The sequence below is a fragment of the Thamnophis elegans genome, chromosome 2, assembly GCF_009769535.1.
Source record: "Thamnophis elegans isolate rThaEle1 chromosome 2, rThaEle1.pri, whole genome shotgun sequence".
NCBI lineage: Eukaryota > Metazoa > Chordata > Lepidosauria > Squamata > Colubridae > Thamnophis > Thamnophis elegans.
This window is the reverse complement of record NC_045542.1, coordinates 104,364,479-104,388,324: the sequence shown is the minus strand read 5'-3', so window position 1 is coordinate 104,388,324 and position 23,846 is coordinate 104,364,479. Positions and strand designations below refer to the sequence as shown.

Below are 23,846 nucleotides of genomic sequence, written 5' to 3'. Positions count from 1 at the left end.
AAGAAAAGCATAATGGAAAGAAGGTGTACAAATATAAAATATGATGACATTGTATTTATCAGTTAAACCATTTCATTCATATTATTAGAAATTCAATTAGCATTCAGTAGGTAAAATTTGAATTAGTCTTTGGCTATTTACAGTATTATTCTTCTATGACATTCAGAAATTAATATCTACAATCCCAAAACCATTTTTAAAATTATGTTAAAATTTTTGGAACAAGTACAAACAATATTTATCTCCAGGTCTTTCTCTTTTTTCCCCATCCCAAATCACCCTTATTTTAAGCATGAGGATAAATTTGTTCTATTCAAGGAATAGCAGAGAAGACTTTATAGAATTAACTATTAAATTATTGATAGAAACTCTGGTGGTGATGAATATATTCTGCAAAAGATTTGTCACAAGTTCTAGTGAGTCAAGTTCAATCCTTCGCCCATGAATTATTTATGTTTCATCAGCTCAGGCTATTATCAGAAGATGAAGGATGGTATACATCTACTTCATTGAAAAGCAAGGGATTTTTTTCAATCTTATATTAATCACACCTCTTATATTAATCATAAGTCTATAAGAACTTTAGGAAGGCAATCTAGAATCACTACTTGATGAATCTGATTGGAACTTTTGGCAGAGAATGTGATACAAATTATCAAGCACTGAGCATGAAAATGATCTACGGGTGGCATTCCATTCTGTTAAAATTACAATTATGTAAGCTTTTTAATTTTGTTGGTACGATTGCTATCTTTGTGATTAGGGACAATTAGATAGTTGCTTCAAATGAATGTTGCTAATGAACTATTGTTGAAATTAGAGGATCATTCAACTGACTTTCTCAGTTCATACTGTTGTTGGCTTATTATACATTCACCCCCCCCCCCCAATAGATAAGAATTCATGCAGTCTAAGGAATGTATTCATTTTCCATGGCCAATACAAGGCTTCTTAGCTGATAACACTAGAAAACTGAAATACAACTGATCAGTGGCATTTAAAAGTCTTAGTTAAGTGCTTTGGTTGAAAAAAATGTAAACACTTCAGTAACTAATTATTAATTATATTGGCAATAATTTTTCCTAGAGAGACCACTAGAAAACTCCAGGATTATAGGGGGAAAAAAACAATGGAGCATTTTGGGTATTGCGAAGCATATGAATATGTCCATATTATGACTAGGAGATTATCATCTTTCATCCTGCCAAGTGATGGCATTAAGTTATCTTTCAAGGCAAGTTTGGTTCGTGGTGATTTCACAGACACAGACTATTTAGCTTTACTGTATTATAAAGTGTTTTCTTTCAGCTTCATGGTCTAGACCAGGGATGTCGAACACAATTTCATTGAGGGCTGTATCAAGGTTGTGTTTGACCTTGGGGTGGTGGCGCCTGCAGTGGCGCCTGTGGTGACCCGAGCACTCTACCAGGGAAAACGGGCTCCCAAGCTCCATATTCAGCTGTGACAGCCTTCTGCAATCCTCTGCCAATGTGGCCCTCCTGAGCTCTGGAAGGGGCACCGCGCACCAGTTCTTCACTGTTTCCAGGGCAGCCTCATGGGCCAGATCTAAGCACCCCGCGGGCCTTGAGTTTGACATCCCTGGTCTAGACTGTAGCCCTAGGATTCTTGGCGTCTTTCATCTAATGTTATTGCCTTTGGCCCTGCTTAATTTTTAAACATTAATTGACTAGATATGACCCCTTTGCTGGGCAATAGCATAATCTCCATTGAATGTTTTTACCATTTTTTGCAAAACAAGAGGCTTAATTTGGTAAGCAAGCATACTTCTGCTTAACCCAGTCCAGACAAGTTTTATCATATAATGCTGCAATCCAGCAGCCTGCCTCCCATGGATCAGTGTAAACTTTTTGAATAAAAATGCATAATAGTGGAATGCAATAAAATTATATATATAATTTTAATGAGCTGAAAGGCAAAGGGGAAGCAGTATGCTGCCTCCCATATTTAGGTATACCTGTGCCTTGACAAAACATCTAACTATTCCCCTGGCTCAGCCGATAAGGGTATGGCTAGCTGATGAGAGCTAAATAGCTCGAAATAGATCTATACTTCATTTATTTATCAGCAAAAAAATTATATATATATAATAATAAATAACCAAATTATTACCAACAACATTAGAAATCCAAATATCTGATAAGAAGGAAACATATATGCAAATTTACATAGTGACACAGTGACAACACATATAAAAATTGCATAGCATTTTGATCACAATATTTTAAATAATAGTCCAAGGTGGTTTGATTTGGCTCAAAACATCATCTGAAATAGACGATTTCTCATCCTGTGTTAAAGACACAAAATTAAATGTCATAGTTTTTTCTTTGAAATAAATTATTAATAAAATCATCATGAAATTTAACAAAGGTTTGATTTCTCCTGGGAAACAGAAACTTGAGAAAGGGTTTAATGGTAATAGCCACTTATGTAGAAACATACCTGAAAAAAACTTCATAAATATAGCCTAGCTGCCAGTAATTCCTCTGACTGAGAGCATAACTTTATTTATATAAAATCTAACATTTAAAGAAAAGCGATTCTATGATCGATCAAAAGGCTTATCACCAGGAATGTATCCAACTAACTATTGTCCTTATTTTTTGAAAGCTACGCAAATATTTACTGATTATATGTTGCCAAGTAAATTAGAGTTAATCATAGGTATTTACTACAAACTGCAATGCCAAAAAACTATGAAATTGTGACATCACAGCATAGATCCCATAATATCACAATCCTGACCTTTCCCACTTGCATTCCAGGGGCGTTACCACAAAGCATTCACACCCCTAGCCCGTTTTTTCCTACAGAATTTGTGGGAAGTTGTACAGTAATGATTTTTGCTATTGCACGAGAAATAGTTTGCACTGACCTTGATAAAAATACAAGCATTTCGTTTTGTAATGTTCCTCTGGAAGAACAACACTGGAGGTTCAAAATATATTCGAATCCTTTTTGAAGTAAGTCAGTTGTCCCATTTGTGATTGTTATTTATAAAATTAAACGTGAACTTGGCCATTAAAAAAAAAAAGAAATGCAGAGAAAACAATATACAAAAACAAATTTAAAATAGCATATACCCATTTAATTAATTAATCATCATAATACCAAAGCAAACGAAACAAAAATAACCCAAGAATTAACTTGCTGAAATTATCTGCACATTTAATCAGCCCTTTCCAGTAACGGCAAAGGATTAGGCTGAAAGATAGTATTGAAGCACTGGCCACATCAGGAAGGAGTGTGAGAAGCTGGAGAAGTACCAGGGTTTGAAGGAGGAACTAGACAAGATGTGGAGCATAAAGACTGAAGTGGTTACAGTCATGGTAGGAACATTCAGGACTGTGACTCCTAAGCCTAGACTAAAGTGACTCCAACAGATCCCAGGAAGAACATCTGAGCTCTCGTGTTCAAAAGAGAGCAGTGCTAGGAATAGCAAGATCCTATGCAGAACCCTCAAACCCTCAGCTCTCTGGTAGGGGATAGGAGATTGGGGAAGACAGAAACAGAGGGATAAGAATGGTTTTTAAATTTTAATGTATTTATATATGCTTGGTGTAGTGGTTAAGGCACTACGCTACACTAAATCGGGAGACCATGAGCTCTGATCCTGCCTTAGGCATGAAAAACCACCTGGGTGATATTGAGCCAGAAAACACAAAACCCACACACTATATATCCAATTGCACATTAAAATGTGTTTGTTCTTTAAAATATGGACTCTATAAACAAAGGGAGGAAAACCAACATCTCATTTTTTTAAAATTAGTAGGCTAAAAATAGGATCTTTTTCTTCATTTGGTGTGTGTGTGTGTGTGTTCCTGTCTGTGTCTGCTGAAGGAGAAGCAAAGTAAGACTTGCGCTTCTGCGACCAAACTTGTGTCTGGAAGCAATGGTACCTCTATCCTTCTCTCCATGGCTCTGTGCCCCCACCCCATGACTTCACTTTTCTAATCCTTTTTCTAAAGTCTTACCCCATAGGAGTGGCATGCTGGGCTCCCTTCTTTAGAAGGTAGAAGAAGTCTGATGGTTTGACTATAGTTGTCCAGCCTGCCACAACTTGTCCTTCCAAACAAAGCCCCAGGTTTTTCTGACACTCAATCTGCCAGGCAAGAATAAAGGCAGTGGAGTCTAAGTAAGCCCCTTAAAACTCTTTGATAAGACAGTTGCCGCCTGGGACAGCTGAGAGATCAGAAGGGAGGTGGTGACCATGGTTGCATTTACACAGCTGTTGCCTTCTCGCCTCATCCCAGGGTTAACCAGCATTTTCATCCTGCTTTACTTTTGGATTTTCGGGAGGGATTTAATATTATTTATCTTAGGTAATCAAAGAGGAAATCATCATAATCACCAACCCAAAGCTTTGGAATCCCTAGTTCCCCAGAAAAAACGTTATCTATGAAATCAGGTCAAGGTGGGAAGTACATTGTCCAGAGTGTGCCAGAGTGTGAGGAGTAAGATTGGGATTGAGGCAGCATGGCAAAGGTTACATAGAGGGCAGTACTGGTTTAAATGTGGATTAGCAGGTAAACATGCATTGAGCATGGACGTTTTGGAATGGGGAAGGTTTTTCCACAGAGAAGATAGAAGGAGGGAGCTGAGATTGAGGAATGATAGCAATAGCAATAGCAGTTAGACTTATATACCGCTTCATAGGGCTTTCAGCCCTCTCTAAGCGGTTTACAGAGTCAGCATATCGCCCCCACAGTCTGGGTCCTCATTTCACCCACCTTGGAAGGATGGAAGGCTGAGTCAACCTTGAGCCGGTGAGATTAGAACCGCTGAACTGCAGATAACAGTCAGCTGAAGTGGCCTACAGTACTGCACCCTAACCACTGCGCCACCTCGGCTCTTGGAATGGATTCATTCCATGCAAAACCAATAAAAACAGCAACAAAAGGCTAAGTAGACATGGGGAAGCCTTATCACAGATTGATTTGGAAAATTATTTGGCATCCATGTGTACTAATTTCTTTTAGGCTAAAATTTCACTTGCCAGCATGAGCAGGGATGTGAGCTCCCATCTCTGAAGATACAAGCAGATCCAGCACTTGGGCACATCCAAGTCCATCCATTGCCATCTTCCACCTGGCAAAACACCAGTCTTGTCTATTAATGGTAGTGCCAACCTGAAATGAAAAGGAAATACAGGCATAGAGAAAACGTATGCAGACTAATCTTTGGTGCTCCTAGTATATATCTTGCAAATGATATATTCACAAACTCAGAAGCAAAAGAATGGCAAACATGGGAAAATATATGTAAGAGGTTACAAGCTACTTTATCATAGAATATTTCCAGTGGGAACACATCTGCAGTCTAAATTATATATTGTATTGAAGATGGCTGTAAAAATGGGAGTTTTGGGGGGGGATGTAGTATAAGTGGAACCAAATAAATATACATATGTTTATTGCATTTCTTCATTATCTTTCAGTGTAATTCTAAAACAGTATTTCTATGCATTTTTGTTTGGGAATGAACTCTATGAAAGTTCCCTAGAGTAGCCTCCCGGCATAAATTTAGCAAATGGATAAAGTCAATAAAAATGCATACCATTGTGTTAAACAGTAATGAACATAAACAACATTTTTTTTTAAAAAAAGTAAAACTTCTATATTTATTTATTATTTATTAGACTTATATACCGCTTCATAGGGCTTTCTGCCCTCTCTAAGCGGTTTACAAATTTTTTAGCAAATTGAGTCAGCAACTTGCCCCCACAGTCTGGGTCCTCATTTCACCCACCTCGGAAGGATGGAAGGCTGAGTCAACCTTGAGCCGGTGAGATTTGAACCGCTGAACTGCAGATCACAGTCAGCTAAAGTGGCCTGCAGTACTGCACCCTAACCACTGCGCCACCTCGGCTCTCTATATTGCCTTTCCATCATTTATCTTACCCCTGCTTCCTACCTGATAGAGTGGCAAAGCTTTTATTTCTGCATAGAAATTAGCAAAAGTCATATTTTCAATTAAAGAGTAAGGATTACATTAGTGCAATTTTAATATAAATAGTTTCAAACAAAAGGATGTAGTAGGACCGTGTGCATGGTGAGGCTTTAGTTTGCAACGTCTGAAATCTTATTTTCTACAAATATGTGAACATGACTTTTGACACTTGCTTTACTTCTGTAAAAAATACACATGACTATAGAACAGCTTAAATGAGACAGATGGGAATCTGACAAATTAGAGGGCACAGTTAGGGTTAGAGCCTGATATAAAGAAACTCAACTTTACCACCACTCATAGTAACCATAAAATATTTGTTTAGGAGGTAGGGAGTGAACAGCCCCAACATTTTCTTACATCCACAAGGCATTCCAAACACTTCCATTTGTTTCTTTTCTTCCTGTGATTTCTCTACTGTATTCACTAACCCTCAAATAGCTCATCAAGTAATTTCCTATTACTTACTTTAAACCTTGATCAAGAATTTGGAAATAATGGGGATAATTAGGAGAAAGGGATGAGAAATTTATCACCACTCGTACATCTGGTCTAGCCATCAGATGATTTTCTACTTTCTTGGTTGAGCAACAATCTAGTTCTTTTGTGGTACAACTTGGAAAGAGGGAAGCTCCTCTGCACAGGGATAGAAAACTTAAACCAACTTCTTGTACAACCTTGGTGGTAATATTTATTATTTTAATGTTTTAAAATGTTTTATCCTATTGTTTTTAATTGATTGTAAACCGCCTGAAGTTGCTTCCATAATAAACAAAGAAAGAAGTAATGACTATATCCTGAAAAACACACACATTACCCATCTATTTATCATGGTGACTTTTATGGCTGGCCCTAAGCAGCTCCCAAAGTCGAACAATAGTGTGACTTGCAAAATACTAATAAACTTGGTAACAAATCCATTCCACCAAGCACAGCACCACTTCTGACCTAAGACAAGATAATGTATTCCATGTCATCTTCAGTCCCCAAGGCTTTTCAAACTTGCCAGGTCTAAGCAAGTTTCCAAACAATTGGTGGGGGGAGGGAGGTCACTTCAGGATCAAGTTGATTCCCAGGAGGGAAGCCTGCTGTAGGGAGTACTCACATCAGAGGACCCCCCTCTTGCCAGCTTTCTTGATGGATGGGGATTGTCAGAAAGCATTCTCTGCAAAAAAAAAAAAAAAGATGAGATTCTTGCTCTTGTTTACTGAGGACTTTTTGAAACTATTTATAACACCCCCCAAAAAGAGAAGTAAAGATAGAAGCGGGTTATCTTTGTCTGCCTGTTCTTGAGTGGAATTTCATTATTAAGACTACTTCATTTCATTTTTTGACCATCCTTAATATGACTCCATTCATACAAATCTACATGGTCTACAATATATAAAACAAAAACTATATAAATAATGCATTGTAAAAAAAAAACCTTGGCTGTTGGTATATATATCTTTCCAGACCAAATGGTGTCCAGAAGAAAATTGCTAACTATTATTCTAAACAATACGAGGGTGGAAGCACACCTGATTTCAGGGGATAAGTTGTTCCTGCAAATACTGTAAGAATATCCTTTTCCAGATTCCAATCTCTGATATCTTTGATAGGGACTTTGATCGCAAACAGTGGAAAACAAATGCAGTGGCTGCATTAGGGGCCAGAATTCCCATACCATAAGAAGCAAATGTAGTCACCCTTCCCATAATTATAAAAGTTAGTATTCTTTGAAATGAATAGTATTCAAGGCACACAAAACTCCCAGAACCTTCACTAATTAATCTCCTTGCGCAATGGCTATTTGTGAGACCGTGGTGGTGAGGCTATTTTTTATTTAGCTTTTAATAATGGAGAAATGTTCTGTTCAGTACATTCATTATTAAGTTTGGCATCTCATTCAAGATCTAATCTGCAAAAATCAGGGCACCCATTAGATGGCAGAAAAGAAATAATCTCATGACCATCCAAATTTTTGCAGCTATTCTTTTGCCTAGATCAGAGTCTTCACCACGCACACACTTACTGTAAACTTTGCTTCATTTAATATTTGTTCATTGAAAGCAGTAGCCCAATAAACAGGAGCATGGAGAAAATCTGGTGTATGAAAAGAGTCCTCTTGATGTCCCAGTTCTTAATTTGTGTGCCACTTCTCTTCTTTCTTGATCAAAGATTTCATCTTTTGCTTACATTATAAGAACTATGCACCACTACGGATAGTGTATCTTCTTTAATATAGTTGTATTTTTAGCCTCTTTCAGCAGAAACTGACTAACACTAGCCAAGTCATAATCTAAGAACCTATTTCATTATCCATTATAATGTTCTCCTTTCCCCAAATGCACACTGTTTCTTGCAAACTGTAAACTGTTATTGTATGCATGCACTTAGCAGTGCAATTAAACAATTTCTATGATAATTAAAGAAAATAATTAAAAACAATACGTATTATTTTCTTCCTATGCTCCTGTGGGAATAAGCATGTATATCCAGAAGATAAAGATCGTTCTGAAGATACTAGAAATAGTTAGTAAATAGATTATTGGATCAGAAAGAGAGGGAACTGGATCAAGTGAACCTTAGTAAACCAGGACCCTCAGCTGATCATCTGAAACACTTTTTAGCTTCATCTGTTTTGCAGAATTGTGAATTGTGAAGATCAAGTGGGGGAAGGAAAGAATGCAAAATAAATATCAATTGACATCCTGTTATCTCTAAAAGTCCCTTTTAAATTTATGTCTAAAAATATAAAATATGAATGTGACTAATACATATACTCATTTGAGAGATAGATTAGTAGTGGAAAACCAGGGTTTGATTGACAGGTGAACTATAATATCAGCCACTTTCATTAATATTGCTCTCTTCACCTGATATTTGTTTATCAGGATTAAAAATCCAAGCTGTTTTTATCTAGCTTGTGCCATGTCCCCAAAGACCTAAGCTGGATCCTGTAATTTTCCCATTTTATTTCCGTATATCAGTATTGTAGAGATGACGTCTATGAAGGTTTTTAATTGTTCCTTCTCCGAATGATTTATTAGGTTTGCAGTAAATTATGATAGTAAATTAATAAAAATTCTCAGAATATTCACCAGCAAAAGGCAAGTAGCAAAAGACATCTCATTCTGAACTTCTAATTAAGACTTCTTAGTATAAAAAAACCCTAAAGGTTTGCAAGTGGCCAGCTAAATGGGCAAATAAATGACCCCTTTTTTCACTTTCTTCTATAAATATTTGTTACCATTTCTAAAGCTCCCGAACAGAATGAAGCTTGTAAGACAAAACATGTAAAAAAAATGCCAGCTTTATAAGGTCTGCTAAAAACTGATATTATTACACATTTTATAAATGTATCCTTGGATTTACGAAAAGACTGTAATGGCGTATTACTTTAAACATAGAGATTAAATGTAAAAATACAGAGATATTATGATCTATACAAAGGCTATAATAGTACTACAGCATTAATTGTAACCTATCTCCTTTGCAGATAAATACATGTAAAGGGTTTTTCAAGTGCTTTTAAAAAAGATAATGAGACCTTAGTCTTTCTGAGCTTGGCAGGAAGTATTTCTAAGAAAAGGGAGATGTCTTTAAAAATAAAAGCTCTGCTTTAAAACAAGATGACAGCTCAGTACATTTGAATTCAAACAATTAATTTACTTTGCAGTCTTGATTCTCTGCATTGTACTTCCTCCTAAGTAATTTCAATGCCTGACTGATTGTAACAACTCACTTTAAGATGATGTTATGTGGTTTTAATTTAAGGAACTTTCACATCATTATGACTTGGAGTATTTTCTGTATACTATCTTATGAGCATAGGAAGCCCTATAAGACCTTTTTTTGAACTCAGAAATAAACAAATAAGCAGATTTATTCTACTTATTCTAAATCACAGGATGGTTGGAGGTCTCAGTTGCAAAATTAGGAGCGAGCATCAAGATCAATCAGTAGTTTAGAAAAGAGATAATGGGGAAGGGGTATGAGAAAGGCATATGAAATGCAATCCAATCAGTAAGTGAATAGAAAGGGTTTTTTTTTCCTACTCTCATTGAACTTGATATGGGTCATTCAATTGAGCTGAATGATAGGAAATTCGGAGCAGATTAAAGCAATGCTTCCTCATGGATTTTGCTATTTCTAGATCAGTGTTTCTTCAGTTTGATCCTAGAACCCTTAGCAGTCCCCCAAGATATCCTCAGGGATCTGTGAAATCAGAATTATTGCCAGCCCACATTGAAAAATATAATATTAAAATCCCATCAAACAATGGTGAGAAGTTGCAGGAGAGTGAATGTGTCAAATTTAATTTCTTAATATAATAAATATCAATAAATATAATCAAAAGTTCTTTGGAGGAGTCCTCCACAATTTTTAAAAGTGGGAAAAGGTTCAGAGACAAGTTTAAGAAACACTCTTCTAAATGTAACATCATCCATCCATCCGTCCGTCTGTCCGTCCGTCCACCCAGTTCTGAAAGGATTAAGAGGGAGATTCATAAAAGTTAAGACCAACTGTTACTAGCCTTAATAGTTTTACGTGATGGCCCCAGCATAGCAGTTGATGCAATAAGAAAAGAGAAGAGCATTATGGGACTCAGGTGGTTTCACTTACAAACTCCCCAAGGGCATCTCATTATCAGTTCTGCTGCCTTGACCTGAGCCAGCATGGCTGTTTCTTCTAATCCGAGGCCATCTGGAGTTAGCTCAGCACCGTAGTGCTTGTTATTTGCCTGAGAGACACTCCGTTAATGTGGCTAAATCTACTACCGTTTACTGTTATTTATTATGACATTCATACTGTATTTCTGGAGATCTGATTCACAGGGCCAATCCCAAAAGGATTTATTCTAACAGTCCTGAAACAATTTCTTGGGGAGGGTTTTTGTCTGTATATTGTCATATGGAGAATCCTGTAATGTCAAACCAGATTGTTTCTGAGGCCAGGGGTTTCAAAATAGCCCTTTATCATATACCCAGTCCTATTTTTAAGCCCTTGGTTGCTTTGTTGTGGTTGAGCACACAGACTGGAGAAATGCTAAATCTTTTGTCCTTCTGTAGTCTCTTTTTCCTCCCCCCTCCTCTCTTTCTTTCTCTCTCTCTCTTTCTCTCTCTTTTTTCTCACTCTCTCCCCTGATATTATATAGGATGTTTCCAAAAGGAAAAAAAAGTTTTTGAACCATACTTTGTACACACTACACACATACATCCCAAATTCCAGATGACTGCCAAGACTTTGAGTAAATTGGTAATATTTCCCTATTTATGTATTGATCATGTGGAAGCAGACAGGCACCCAGACAGACAGACGGCATCAATCTCTGAAGTAGCATCAGTTTTCCTAACAGCAAGCACTACTGGACTGAGCCTCTTAAGGGGCCTCTCTGTAGCAGTTCAGATCTTTCTCCCTCTTGCTAGCCATATTGCAGTTGACAAACGGTTTTCTCATCTACAGCAGCAGAACATTGGCCGATGCCCCACCCTTGTTGGTAGGCGTGCTTGGCTGGGGCCACTGGAAGAAAAATCACTAAGCATTAGCAAGCAATCAAATATATGAAAGATGACCACTTAGCAGCTCTTCCAATGCCTTCCATTAAGCTGTAAAGAAATAGTGAAGAAAAAAAGAGTACTATTTCTTGATTCCATGCCAAAACCTACATCAATCTCTGCAAATGTTTTTTCTCTCTCTTAACAGCCTCTCCCCAGCATTTACTTGTATTCAGTGTATCCTGTAAATTGAATTTAAGGGAAGTTTTTGAGATAGATAGATAGATAGATAGATAGATAGATAGATAGATAGATAGATAGATAGATAGATAGATAGATAGATAGATGATAGATAGATAGATAGATAGATAGATAGATAGATAGATAGATAGATAGACAGACAGACAGACAGACAGACAGACACAGAGAGAGAGAGAGAGAGAGAGAGAGAGAGAAAGAGAGAGAGAGAGAGAGAGAGACTTATTCTTAAAGTGAGACAAAAATATTTGTGGAGATTCTGATGTCTTAGAAAGACAAAGCAAGATAAGTATTTTGAGAAAAGAATAAATATCCAGCATTGCCTTGCAACTAAGGGCTGTGCAATTGTAATACCATTGTTGTGAGATCCATCTGTGACATGGCAATAGAGTTAGCCATGCATAACTCCAATATGATACATAAAAGTATTTGGACAAAGATGAGACAACCACTAGGATTCTTTGCAATATATAAATTCTTTTTTCAGGCCATTGCTCATAACAATCATTTTTGGTAAAGCTGAAACTGAAGGCATATAGTTGTTCCTTTCTGTATGTCTATCATATATGCATTTATATTAATCTTCCTCCAACCTGGCGCCTCTTATAATTCCCCAGATAGCATGGTCAGCAGAGGGATTATGGAAGTTGAACTGCAATACATCTGGAGGACCACAGCATAAAGCTGATATATCAATAAACAGGTCACTTGATTTTGGTCATTGAGTTATGATAGATATCTGGAGCCAAGTGCCATCTTATCTAAGTAGAGATTTGTGCATATAGGAAATACTTGCAATCATAAATTTAAAATCTTTTTTGTGGGGGTTCTAACCAGAATCATCAGTTTCTTCTGCTTTGGTTTTTATACGTGTATGATAGCCGGGAAAAGAAGGATCTCAAGGAGAAAATGCATCTTTAGATCTATTGTCCACAGTTTAACTTCACAATGCTTGCTTTCAGCTATAAAAATTACCATTCCTTTCCTATCAGGAAGGCATAGATAGGTCAATATTATTTCTGGAGCAAGGAGGATAGGAAGGAATGGTTGAGCTGCACATAAGAATGAGACTATCCTCATAATCAATCTGATCCATCTGCAGTTACAAACAATTCTATAGACTCTTCCTCTTCAAAATACATTTGGAGTAAAAACTTGTCCTACTTGTATAAACAGCTATTCTGGACATGGTTTGTAGAAAAGAAGTGAAGTGACATGGTTCATCCATAATGCCAAGTCATAAAGCATGTTTTACAAATTATATCTGTATTCACATACCATATGAGGTCAAAACCAAACAACCATATTTGTGACTGCTGCCTGTATACCTGATAGGTTGGTAAATATGTGTTGGTGGATGAATGCAATTCCGTATGTATGAACTTGAATAAATATGAACTCCATGACTGTTCACCCTGCAGTTGGCTTCACTACTGTGTATTGTTTTTGATGTACATGGATTATAATATTTCACAGATCAGATTTATACCGGTGTGTTTCCATTCGTTTTCTCCTTCCTAATGGCTATATAAGCCATGTTTGCTTATGGGATGTTTCCCTTCATCACCATTATCATTATTTTCCAGATGCTCTGAAGCAGAAGTATCAAGGGATGTTGCATAAAAGCCAACCTCTTCTTACTAACATTTGACTGAACCCTGGTAAGACCAAATGGCTTTGGGTTTGCAGGGCTCTGGAATCTGGGACTTTGTCATATTTGACTCTGGATGGGGTGGCACTGCTCCAGAAAGACACAGTCTGCAACTTGGGGATTCTCCTGGATTTGCGAGCCTTTGCACAACTTGGTGTTGTGTGCCAGTTGCAGTCTGTCCTGGAGCAGGATTCCCTGCACTCAGTCATTCAGTCCCTAGTCATCTCACAACTGGACTATTGTAATGTACTCTACATAGGGCTACCCTTGAAGAGCATTTGGAAGCTATAGCTGATGCAGAGTGGCAGCACAGATAGTTTTGGGTCCCCCAAGAATGGCTCCTACAATAACACTGCTCCGCGAGCTGCACTGATTACTAGTCTGCTTCCGGGTACAATTCAAGGTGTTGGTGATCACCTTAAAGGCCATACTTCATGGCATGGGTCCGGGTTACTTCTCATCCCATTTGTCAGGCCTGGAAGCCATCTTTTGCATTAGGACTTCAGGCCTGCCACAATTAATGCTGGGGGAAAATGGGAGGGGGGATTATATGGGGTATGGGAGATATATAGTCCAAATAACATTCCTTTCTCAGAGAGTCGAAGACACCGTGCCCTGCAACTGGAGTGGTGTGACTGAGAAACATCTCCAGTTGGGATGGTGCCTGATTCGACCATGTGATGGACATGTGGGTGCTGGGCAGGGAATTGAACTTTGGTTTGGGTGGGGAAAACCTGGAAGCTTTCAGATTCGGGTTTTCTCAGATGTGCCAATATGGCATCTCTAATAAAATGGAACTTTGAGGAAACTCAAGAGTCTTCTTTCATTGGGGGTGTTACTTGGAACTCTGACATTAACCTGAACCTGACACCATTAGGATTAGCCAATTCCACTCGTACCGGCAGAGGCGGCATGCTACAGTCCCGTCAGCCCGAGTATTTCGGCTGGCATGGTCCAGGAGGAGGGCCTTCTCTGTTGTTGCTCCTGCCCTCTGGAACATCTTTCCCTCTGATGTGAGGTTGGCCTGCCTATCATTTTGTAAGAAAATTTGCCAGTAGGCTTGGGGCCCCAGTGTAGGATCAGCACAAAGAGGTGATTGATTGAGTAATAAGAGATCCCATTTCTCTCCCCACTCCGCACCCACCCTCCCCATGTGTCTTTGGTTGTAAGGTTTGATTTCAACATGTTACGCTTTAACTAAGAAGTAACAGTAAGCCTCCCAGAGTTACCCTATAGTAACATGGGTGGCCAGTACATTTTATAAACAATAAATCAATACAATACTAATCACCCCTACCTCTCCAACTTAAGGGGCTGATTTACAAGCAAGGTACCATATGAAACTTTTTGAAATTATTTTTCTTCGTCCATTTGCAGATTTGCCGACTTCAACACCTTCTAGGCCAGGGTGTTGATTTTCCTTAGAAGCAAATCCATGCATTCCTACAGCGTGGCATCACCAGATAGGATGAGTGGCTCAGATAACGGATTGGATGAAACGGAACTCAGCATTACTCTCACTCTCCGGATGCTTATGCATGGAAAGGTAAGTAGATTAGAACTGTCATATTAGGCTTCAGTCTTGGTCTCTGCATAGTCAGTAACAAATCTTGCATGGGGCAGAATGGTCACTTGAATGGCAGGGAAGTGTTATTTTGCACATCCCAATATTAAAGTGGTGTGCTACAGTACTGTTCCAAATTCGCATGGGAGTTTGAAATATTCTCTCCCACCTAGAGTATGTTTTTTTAGTACTCTGCAGAGATGTTTGAGGTGCGGTCATGAATTAATCAGTTAAAGCAAAATAGTGGTTTAAATTGCCAAGGGTACAAGATTAATACAAATTCAACATTAAGTTTTTTTAAAAAGATCTAATAGTGATTGAGAAGAAAAAGAATGATCATGAAAGAAAGAATAACCCTTTCATTTAATTTGTCAAATCATGAATGACCTTTATTTTCTTTTTTGAGAAGGTGTGTGTGATTGCTTCCTCATTTTCCAGCCAAAAATATGTGTTCAGGCATTGCTAGACTCTTTCAGATTCGGGTATCTCTTCTAACTCCATTTCTCTTGTCTCTGCAGGAAGTTGGCAGTATCATAGGAAAGGTAAGATCAATGTAGGTCACTCTGTGCTTTCAAAATTCCTTTCCTCTACATTCTAAGACTAATTGTCTTTATTGTCCTTAATCCTACAGAAAGGAGAGACTGTGAAGAAGATACGAGAACAGGTAGGCATCATGGGGGAAATTGGCCAAATACAGGTGATCTGCTATTCCAGTGTTTCTCAAATTCAGCAATTTAAAAATGTGTGGACTTCAACTCCCAGAATTCCCCAGCTAACCAATCTGGGAGTTGAAATCCACTCATATTAAAGTTGCAAAGGGTGGGAAGAAGCTATCTACTTAATAGCTCTAACTAACGATGAATTGCTAAGCGAAAAGCAAAAATCTGTTGGGAGAAAGTAGGGAGGCAGAATGAAGATCAAGAGGAAAGTATGAAAGTATGAAAATATGGAGAGACAGAAAGCAGGATCAACCTACTTGTAGTCACTATTTTTCTAAATGTAATTCATAATTATTCTAAAGTAGATTCTGAAATAATGAATACACTTCCCTCTAGCTCTTCATTGTCATTGAATAAACTTAAACACTATTACATAAGGTCAGTATTTCTACCCTCAGAGGTATCCCAAAGGTGCTTTTTCAGGAGGTAACTGGACTATCTTGTTTTTTTTTAAATGCGTTTCACTTCTCATCCAAGAAGCTTCTTCAGCTGTGACAGAATAGTGTGGAATGGAAAGATTTATATTCCTTGCAGACAATTATTCCCACTATCCTGTCAGAGCTGAAGAAGCTTCTTGGATGAGAAGTGAAACATCTTCAAAGAAAAAACAAGGAAGTCCAGTTGCCTCCTGAAAAGCACCTTTGGGACAAGCATGACCTGAATGACTGAGAATCTCTACAGAATCCTCAGAGATGCTTTAATACTATACTGTATGAACGTGCTCAATGATGGCGCTCTTTCCTTCCAACATTGCTGTGCCATTTTTTTTGAAGCTTTGCATCATGTCTTTATTGACAATTAACTGACATTGTTGGATGTGCCAGTTTTATTTCAGTACTAATCTAGCTTAACGCATACAATGCAAAAGTCTTCATGAGAACAGGACTGAAAAATAGAAATGAAACAGAAGTTATTATCTGTATTAAATATATTACTACATTCTATGATGCAATAATAGTAAGAGTATACTATAGGTATGAAAACCATTGATGTTTGAATTTATCCTTTCTTGAAATGAGAATTCTCAAGTAGCAGATTTATTTTTATTCTGTTCAGTTGTGTCCAATTTTTAGGGATTTCCTGGACAAGTCCTTGCAGTTTTTTCAGCAAGATTTTTCAGAAGTGTTTGCCCTTGTCTCCTTCTTAGGGCTGAGAGAAAGAGAGTGGCCTAAGGTGACTTTGTGCCCAAGGTGGGAAGAAAATTCACAGCCTCATGGTTTCTAGCCTGCTGCCTTAACCACGACACTAGCAGATACCTCTCAGAGAAATGCAGGGATGAGAAAAAGAGATGTGAGCCGTGAAGTCCTTGCTTCTAATTTAAATTCAGACTAGACTCCCCAAACAGACAGGGCCTATCTCTTCTGTTTCTCAGCCACATCTTCAGTATGCAGATAGCAGCCAGCTAACTTGGCAGACTATTGGGATGTTTATGAAACATTTTGTGCGCTTGATAGAAGCGTTCTATAAACAATTAGAAAACTTAAAACGTATTTTCCATGATTATTCCTGCTTTGCTGTGTCTTCAGAGTACTGCCCGGATTACCATCTCAGAAGGGTCCTGCCCTGAGAGGATCACTACCATTACAGGTTCCACAGATGCTGTTTTCAGAGCTGTTTCCATGATTGCCTTCAAGCTGGAGGAGGTGAAGTAGCCCCAGTCTCTGTCTGCTGCATGTTGCTCCCAGAGAGCACGTCTTACTTGCTCACATTAAGTATATTGTAGCACTAAAAATATCTATCAGTTTTCCAATAAAGCTAGAAGCTTTCCAGTGAAAGCTGGCATTGGCCATATAAACCATGTCTAGTTATTGAGAGCTTACAATGGCTGTTGCGTCTGTGATCAAATGGTGAGATTTCATACCGTTCCTGCCAAAAAGAAGGAAGAGTCGTGCAATTTATTTATGAGAACATTGATTTTGTAGTGGTGTTTTGAATCAGGAAAGGTCTTGATAATTTTCTGGCACGTACTGTATCTCGTTAAAGGATTAAGGTTAAACAGCCATTTATCGTAATATATTTCTCTTGATCTATATAGTTTAAGTTTCCCTAGGAATTCAAAACGACCGTATTAAAGCCAGTGGGGGCAATGTCACTGTATTTATATCTCACCAAATTGTATCTCTGCTTTAAAAAAAATCAAGACAGAATATTATTAGGAATGCAGCATGCAAAAAAAAAAATCTGGATACTATCAAACAGTGGATCTTAGAAATTAGAAGAACTAGATACTTAGGATTTATTTATTTATTTTATCCTATAAGGGGAGTACTAACACAAAATGCTGCATAATAATAATAACTAAAAGTGGCTTTGAAAGGATCCCTTTGCACTTAAATTGAATACAAATTCTTTTATTTCAGGATTTGGGAAATGGAGCAACCAACGGAGGCACCATCTCCAAACCACCCGTAACACTGAGGCTGGTCATCCCAGCTAGCCAGTGTGGCTCACTCATTGGCAAAGCTGGAGCCAAAATAAAGGAAATCCGAGAGGTAGAGAACTTCAATCATCGTATCTTGTTCACTTGAGCATTACTGTTATTTTCTTTATTTTTTTGTGCCTTAACTTTTTTCCTTTCTAGTTTCATTGCTATTGATGTGAATACTCCCAGAGCGAATGGCTTAAATCTCAAAAGCCGGCTTGCACACTTCTTTCTTGTTAAATAAAAACTGAAACTAAATTGACAACTTTTTTTTTTCATTTGCATTTCTTTGTGAAAGTCAAATGAAATATTTTGTTTGTATGAGAAGTCATAGCTATGTCGGGGAAGGGGTATCACAGGAAGCATTTAGATCTCTGAATAAATTAGCTCCTTCAACAATGCCATAATAATCTCACGGGATTACAAAATGTTCTAGACGCAGCTCCATGTAAGTAGAGGCTGCTGAGAAAAACAGAGCATTTGTTCATTCCAGACAACAGGTGCTCAGGTCCAGGTGGCTGGAGACCTTCTGCCCAATTCCACTGAAAGGGCTGTAACCGTCTCTGGGGTACCAGATGCTATCATCCAGTGTGTGCGACAGATCTGTGCAGTTATACTGGAGGTACAGTTTTTGTTTACTCTCATGTGTCGGGCGAGGATAACACTCTGCTCCTTCGTGGAGAAGTGGGACTTTGGGACTTTGAGTTCAGAGGCACTCCTTGGGTACTTCAAAACCTTTTATCTGTTTGGAGTGCCATTCTGATTTTTTTTTTTTCCTGTTTGGCCACTGTGGATACAAAAAAACCCTCCCCCTCCATTGCAGATATAATTTTAAATGAACAACGGTGGTAGTAATGCATGCGTATTGTGAGTTGCCCAGAGTTGGCTGTAAGATGAACAGCTACCGTATTTCCCCGAAAATAAGACCAGGTCTTATATTAATTTTTTGCTTGAAAAGATGCAATAGGGCTAATTTTCTGGTTAGGTCTTATTTTTGAGGAAATATGGTACTAAATGTGTCTGACGATTTTAACGGGCTTATTTTTGGGATAGGGCTTATATTACGAGCATCCTGAAAAATCAAGCTAGGGCTTATTTTCCAGTTAGGTCTTATTTTGGGGAAAATACGGTAAATTTGAGGGAAGGAGAGAAGGAAGGATGAATGGAAGGAAGGAAGGAAAGCATGCCCGCTGTCTAGCTGCTTTTCTACTCTAAGGAGAAAAGATGGTCATTCCAGAACCTTTCTTTTCTATTGGGGGGTAGCAATTTGATTGATCAGATGGTCTATAAAGAAAGATTTAAGTATACCTCTAGCACATTACTGTTAAGTCCTATTTTCAGCTGCCAGACCTATTTCTTAGGAAAGCAAACAAGCAAGCAAGCAAAAAAGGGCATTTACATAACTATTGAGTCAGACATTTAAATGAGTTAAATATCAAGTACCTTCTTCTAGATACTGTGCTTTAGGATTTCAGGCAGGAATCTTTCCCAGCAATGCCTGATCTTCTGAACACCAATCCGGTGCTCCCTTTCTGAGTTGTTTGCCTGGGAGACTTCTCCCACCTTGATTGCACAGGGGAAGATGGTTTCCATAGCAGAAATCTTGGAATAGTTTTGATTCATCAAAATCTCCAATTTGCTGGATAGCCATGTCAATTTCCTTCCCAAAGGATATAGAATAAGTAGCAACCTTTCTTACTCTCTTGTATTCTCTTCCTTTAATTGCCTAAATAGGGGCAAGAGACTAAATATGATCAAAGGTGATCTTTTACTTTTCATATCCTGCCCATGTCTGATATTACTCAGCATAACCAAATGAGAGTTAGCTAAAAATATCCCCTCTTGATGTAATGCCAGAATGCCTGTTGTATGAGAGAAGGCAGTGCCTGTTGGCATCAGAAAGCAGCTTGGGGTACAGAAAGATATAATTGTGCAGTGATACTTCCTTCTGATTTCCTTCAGTCACCCCCAAAAGGTGCCACGATTCCTTACCATCCCAGCTTATCCTTGGGACCGGTTCTTCTGACAGCCAATCAGGTAAGAGACCTTTAAATAAACTATCAGTAGATCATTTTGCCAAGACATAAAGAGGCGTTGGGTTCCCCTGTTAAGATATCATTAATGGGAAGAGGTTCAAAAGATGGGAATTGGATGGGCCAACAAGAAAACACTGGGAATGAAAGGCAGGATGATGAGACAGTACTAAGAAGAGGTTGAGCAGGCCAGTAGGAATGTGCTGGGAATGTGGAGAAAGATCAGTAGGAATATTAGCTGCAGCAGTGGGAAAATGATGGAAAAGGGGAATGAAGTATCCAAACCAGCTTCTGCCTGATGTAGATAATACTCCCAGCATAACTGGAATCTGGATTGCCATTATTTGAAAGCGGTAGTAATACACTATTGGGAGGAGCAGCTTGCCTGTTTACAATAAGTGTGCAATAGTGGAAGTCACCAGCTATAAAACATTTCCTGGCAGACAAACTCGCAAGGTTGCTATCAGTGGTGGGTTTCAATTTATTTTACTACTGGTTTGTTCGTGCATGCTCGCGCAATGTTTCTGCACAGAAGTGGGTGGGCGGAGCCTCCCACCGCTGCCGCTACCAGTTCGCCTGATCTGGGGCGAACCAGCAGACTCCCACCTCTGGTTGCTATCTTCTCCTAGTGTTAACCCAGGGGTGAAATCCAGCAAGTTTTGGCAGGTTCTGGAGAACCAGTAGCGGGAATTTTGAGTAGTTCAGAGAACTGGTAGCGGAAATTTTGAGTAATTTAGAGAACCGGTAAATGCTACCTTTGGCTGGCCTCAGAGTGGGGTGGGAATGGAGATTTTACAGTATCTTTCCCTTGCCACACCTACCAAGCCACACCCACCAGGCCACACCACATCCACCAAGCCATGCCCACAGAACCTGCAGTAAAAACATTGGAATTTCACCCCTGTGTTAACCCCAATAATGCTTTCCACCACTTAAAAAAATTTTTTTTTTGCAATGGTGGGCGTGCTTCCAAAGAAACCACTGGATACATTTTTATCTTCTGGGACTGTGATATTTTCTTGTAAATGAAGAAGATGCTAGAAACTGTTTGTCAGGCATGAAAAACAAGGTTCACACAGTTAAGCTGATTTATTGCAAAAATATCTATGTACAAAAATTTCAACTAACTGATGAGCACCTGGTTAGAGTTATATAAGGGTCAATGGCACTCAAAGAGTTTCGAAGGAGGTTTGGAAGTTTGTTTGTGGCTACATAGGGATTGTAGGCTGATCCTTCTTTTAACTCCACCCCCAAGTTCTCCCGTTCCTTCTCCTACATGGTGCTTTGTTTGCAGCATGCCAACTTCCCATGTATTCCTGTATCATTAAAAGAATCTAACCAAAAAGAGTCCAGAGTTGATGAAAATACCTAGGATCTTATTTATGTTTGATGATAGAGGGAAATGGGCAGCATATAAATGAAATAAATGATATATTGTTTGCCTTGAAGACCACAAAAGGATTTTCTTTAATTTGAGCATCCTGAAAGGAACTCCAGTGATTCCCAGCAGTCCCTGGAGCGAGAGAAGCTGACCATGCACTGAGCAATCATTTCTTGTATCTCTATAAGTCAGGACAAGCCATTCTTAGTAAGAGATTCTGATTGAAGAGTGATGTTTAAGGGGTGGTTTTAGAATTTGAGAGGGGGGAGGGAGAAAGGGAGAGAAATACAATCAAGTTTCTCAACGTCAACACCAGGTTTTATCTGTTCATTTATTTAGAGTCCCAGGAGTGATAACCGGGTCTTGAGGGAGTTCTGGATTATCATGGATGGAGCTAATCTAATAATTGAGAGAAATAATGTTTCATAAGGGTTAGGATTAGGGTTTACAGTTAGGATTAGACCACGGCAGGTAAGATAGGTCCCTAACGGATGGTACCCATAAGCCATTTCCTTCTTATACTAGCATTGAGATCTTAGTACAAGCTAACTGCTAATAAGAGCCAAATAAAAGCAGAATGAGCCATAAAAGAGGAAGAAAAACGTTCTTCATCAAAGCTGAATAATAACAATCTGTTCTGACCCCCCCTTCTCCGTCCAGGAACGAAAGCCCAAAATAAACAAATAGATAAGCTCTCTGGCAGCAATTACTACAAACCTAGGCAATGCAAACAAGCTTCTCACAGCAAACCACTTATCCAAGTTGGTTTCTCTGAATCGTGAACGAGAATGTGAACGTTGACTCCTGCAACCAGGGCGTGGCACAAACAGTTCCCTTTATACTCAGGAGAGGATCCCAATGAGCAACAGCTGCTCGCAATCATCTCCTGTAAATACTCAGTTGTTCTTTCCATCGAGTAACCCTTCGACGGGGTGCATCCTGCAACAACTCACGAGTGTTTCCCTGAACACTCCCAATCCAAGGCTCCGCTGCCACCTGGTGGCCAACCAGTCTCTCCTCGCCCTGCTTGGAGTTGACACCCTGTCCATGGTCCTCCTCTGAGATCGACTCATAAGCCCTCTCGCTGTCGGAGTCTGGCGGCAGCTATAACGGCTCCTGCCGGGCCACAACACAATCTCTATATATAAATGGTTGTGTGTGTGTGTTCCAGCATAACCCTGGAACACCTGGAACAATTTTAACCAAACTTGGTATACAGATGACTTACTCTCTGGAAACAAATACTGTGGTGGGGGTAAGACACCCCTAACACCCCTCGGAGTGTGTGTTCTGTTAATCTACAGCCTGTTGTTCCTTAAAATGGCTTCTACTGAACTGCCATAAAATGGCTTCTACTGTACAGCACAGTGGAGTTGCCATGGTAACGGCTTCATAGTACTCCACAAGAGGGCTTCTTCTGGTAAGAGGGAAAATCCAACATTAGAAATTACGTTTGGTCTGGCATTTTCCCCCCTATAAATAAATACCTGGACAACACCAGATTATCAGCTAGTTGACAATATACTGCAGATTCTGAAGTATCATAATTTCAATTTCTCCCTGACAGGATTGCCACCTGAACCTATAAGGGAGAAAAACCAGAAATTAATGTATTATAGTAATTCAGTTTAGAGGGACTTCAGTGAGACTTCACTAAAATTTTGAACAAAATCCATCATTTTTTGGTTTTTCTTGCACTGTTCTACACTGATGATCATAATGCACACAGTATTAACTTTAATAACTTTTTATACTGCAGTACAACTGAGAAACATTAACTACTGTTTAAAAATTAAAACATATTTACTAGCTAGCCAAGGATGTCTGAGTTGATGCACAAAAATGCTGAATGGCTGCATAAATCAAATTACTACTGCATAAACGTAAATGCTCTTAGTAAAATGAATGAGGGTGACTTAGTCTTAGCCAGTGACAAAGCACTGATATATATTCAACTTTTCTTGGTAACAATCAGCATTAATTGTAAAGGTGTAATGGTGTGGATGTCCATTTTAAAATAATATATAGTAGTACTTAACTCTTCTGAATTTTAAACTCAGAGCATCTCATTTACATTTCAGCTCAGATAAAATAGATTATAAGAGGAGAATATTGTGTGAATTGAACAAACTAAAACCTTAACACATTAGATATGGAAATGGCCATTTTTTTTTGTAAATGAAAAGACTTGTTGCATTTCTCAGGCCATTCAATCAAGCTTTTGTTTTGGCTAGTCCTTACAAAATGTATTTTTTGTACTAGTATGTTGAATGTTATGTGTTCAAGAGACAAAACTACCCAGATGTCCCTGCATGATTATAAAACTTCTGGTCAAATTTCTACAGCTCCTGAGTCCTTTGGTTTT

At 38.6% G+C, this 23,846-nt stretch overlaps 1 protein-coding gene across 3 annotated transcripts in view; it reads left to right on the top strand.

Moving 5' to 3' along the window:
* Positions 1-23,846, top strand: part of PCBP4 (poly(rC) binding protein 4) — a 52,647-nt gene that overhangs the window by 12,469 nt on the left and 16,332 nt on the right. For 2 of the 3 annotated variants that reach the window (XM_032212408.1, XM_032212406.1), the window contains exons 2-9: positions 13,298-13,372; positions 14,740-14,908; positions 15,445-15,468; positions 15,558-15,590; positions 17,172-17,288; positions 18,006-18,137; positions 18,561-18,689; positions 20,030-20,104. In XM_032212408.1, coding sequence (XP_032068299.1) covers positions 14,798-14,908; positions 15,445-15,468; positions 15,558-15,590; positions 17,172-17,288; positions 18,006-18,137; positions 18,561-18,689; positions 20,030-20,104 — 621 coding nt within the window. In that variant the 5' untranslated portion in view covers positions 13,298-13,372; positions 14,740-14,797. The remainder of the gene's footprint in view (positions 1-13,297; positions 13,373-14,739; positions 14,909-15,444; positions 15,469-15,557; positions 15,591-17,171; positions 17,289-18,005; positions 18,138-18,560; positions 18,690-20,029; positions 20,105-23,846) is intronic. The other variant, XM_032212407.1, reaches the window with a different exon arrangement.